The sequence below is a fragment of the Rhagoletis zephyria genome, unplaced genomic scaffold (assembly GCF_001687245.7).
Source record: "Rhagoletis zephyria isolate East Lansing unplaced genomic scaffold, Rhagoletis_zephyria_1.1 Rzeph_scaffold_03234, whole genome shotgun sequence".
In the NCBI taxonomy this organism is placed as follows: Eukaryota; Metazoa; Arthropoda; class Insecta; order Diptera; family Tephritidae; genus Rhagoletis; species Rhagoletis zephyria.
In genome coordinates this window covers 52,156-54,716 of record NW_016160317.1, presented here as the reverse complement: position 1 = coordinate 54,716, position 2,561 = coordinate 52,156, and the positions used below count along the sequence as shown (strand labels likewise).

At 35.4% G+C, this 2,561-nt stretch overlaps 1 protein-coding gene across 1 annotated transcript; it reads left to right on the top strand.

Annotated features, from left to right (window-relative positions):
- Window positions 1-620: 620 nt before the first annotated feature.
- Window positions 621-1,541, top strand: LOC108368648 (suppressor protein SRP40-like). The gene is made up of 2 exons (XM_017623537.1): window positions 621-676; window positions 1,037-1,541. Exon 2 carries the CDS (start codon window positions 1,048-1,050, stop codon window positions 1,462-1,464), a length of 417 nt encoding a protein of 138 aa, XP_017479026.1. The 5' UTR covers window positions 621-676; window positions 1,037-1,047; the 3' UTR covers window positions 1,465-1,541.
- The last annotated feature ends 1,020 nt before the right edge of the window (window positions 1,542-2,561 follow it).

Below are 2,561 nucleotides of genomic sequence, written 5' to 3'. Positions count from 1 at the left end.
TAGCCTACTCTATAAGTAATAGTAGAAATTCTGAAATAGTAAGTTCAGTCAAGACGTCATTCAAAAGTTTAGAAGATAATCACTTTTCTCTTTTGTGAAAATTTGGGACTATCTTATGCGAGTATTGTCGACAAAATATTAGTCTATGAATGATTAAAGATTAACGAATAAATGGTTAATCGCGAATAATGATTAAAATTAATTAAGCGATCGCTGTGGTGTAGTGGTTAGAAGTGCGCACTGCGCACTACCATTCCGCAGAGTGCGGGTTCGAGCCCAGTTCCGGCCAACATAAAAAAAGAAAAATTTTTTTGTAATATGAGTCGGCGTAAAACTTTAGGTCCCTCCCCTTTGTGCGACAACATCAAGGCGCACTCATATCGCTCATTTGCTGCAAGACCGGCATAACTCAAAAAACGTGATTTTTGAGTTAATGATGTAGAATTATTCGTTATACCATACTTCATGTTGTGTAAAAAATTCATAATAATATCTCTTACACACTCTTATACACTCCGCTTAAGAAGAATATGCCGTTATTTCATTTCATCTGTTTCAACTTTTTTTATACGTAAGAGCGACATAACTCAGTTGTGCCACTGCTGCCGTCGTGTTAAGATCGTTTGGCTTTCTCAAACAGAGGCATATTTTGTGTTGTGGCGTTCTTTGTGAAAAGGTAATGGTATTTTTAATCTAGATTATTTCAAGTAGACAGCGCTAATTTGAGTTATGACTATGTTGTTGAAAATTTTGATTTAATTCAAACTTGGTATAGTACAAAATATGACGTTCTTGTTGATAAAAGTACTATCGTCAACATAAGAATTTCGTGTTATGCGGTTATTACATATAAAAGAATGACTATTAAACAGTCAGCCTTTTACATTATAACAAAATGTGTCGTTGTTGAACATAGCATTATTTACAGTAACAATAAATAGCTCTCACTAACACAAAATACGACGCTATTGCTGATAAAAATTATAGCTATATATGAATAAAACGCACGATCACATTAATAAAAGTTGTGTTTTAGCTTATTTTAAAATGCCAAACTGCAACAGCAGCAAATCCTCATCGTCAACTTCATCTTCGAGTTTATCCCGATCATCCTCTTTTTCGGAAGACTGTGACGACTCCATGGCTGCTGTAACATACTGCCCAAAATCACCACAGCAAGAAAGTGATAGCGAGGATAGCAACGATGAAACATTTAATCCATCAGCCAATTCTACGACTGTATTCCGCCCACTTTTGGAGAATTTTCCGCGTGACACCGCTAGTACAGTTGTGCAGCAAAGTGTTGATAGCACATCAATTTCTTACGCGGCACCATCACTCAGTAATTCACAACCTGGCACTTCAACTTCAAAAATGGTAAGTTCTTCCATAATTCCAAATAGTCCATTGAAAAAGGGGAAAAAAGAGCAAAACAGCCAGAAAAATGGAAGAGAAAAATCATAAAAAGAAAAGAAATAGTGGAATGGAGTATGAATCACACACGCTGATGAAAAAAGTTAAACCTGCAAGACAAATGAAAACTCCATGTACTGAGACTTGTAAGCTCGAATGTTACAAAAATTTTAGTGATGACGAACGAAAACATTTGTTTAACTTATGCTGGGCCCTTGGTGACATAGAAAAGCAAAGACAATATATCGAGATACCGGTACATGCGCATCGGGGGCACCAGAGGCCCTCGCCAAAATAATAATGGGTTTTTTTTTCAAACAAGGTGATGAGGTTGTGCGCGTTTGCAAACTGTTTTTTAAAAACACCCTGGCTATCACCGATCGTTCAATTAGAACCGTATTGGATAAGCATCAAAAACTCGCTAACCAAATATTAGAACCCGACCAAAGAGGTAAACACGGGAAACAGAAAAAACTTGATCCTAAATTAAAAGCTGGAATTAAGGAATTCGTAGATAAAATACCAAAAATTGAAAGTCATTACACCAGAGCAAACACATCCAAAACCTTTATTGAAGGAAGCAAAAGCGTAACAAGCATATGGGTGTTTCCAGCGGAAGGTCAACCACGACAAAAAAATAAAAGTTTTATATGTAACGTATTTACGGGCCGATTTGTCTGCTTTTTAAAATATATACTGGCTATGTAAGAAGAATAATGATTGCATAAATTGGTCTTCCTAGGTGGTGCCAAGGTCGAGATATTTCGAAAAACCGTATTTATGGTCCGATTTGGTTCGAATTTGGCGCATGTGGTTGAAACATAATAAATCATAGATTTCTAATAAATTGACCCTGAATTGGCGCTGAAGTCAAAATATAAGGTATATTCTACATAAAATACATGTTTTATTTGCGTTGAAAATTCATTTAAAAGCAATATTAACAAAAATATAACGATGGAAATTTATGTCACGTCACGCCACGTCACGTTTCACACTTGGGGTTGTAAAAGAGAATTGAAACAATTTGCATTAATTCAAAAAACTCTAAAAACAACTAGAATTGCTCCAAATCATATCAAAATAAGTTTCATCAAAATAGCCATCCACAATTCGCAGAGTTTTGCGATTTTGTAAGAAAAGAAAAA

Coding starts and splice junctions, on each gene's coding strand:
- LOC108368648 (XM_017623537.1), top strand. CDS start 1,048: ATGCCAAACTGCAACAGCAGCAAATCCTCATCGTCAACTTCATCTTCG.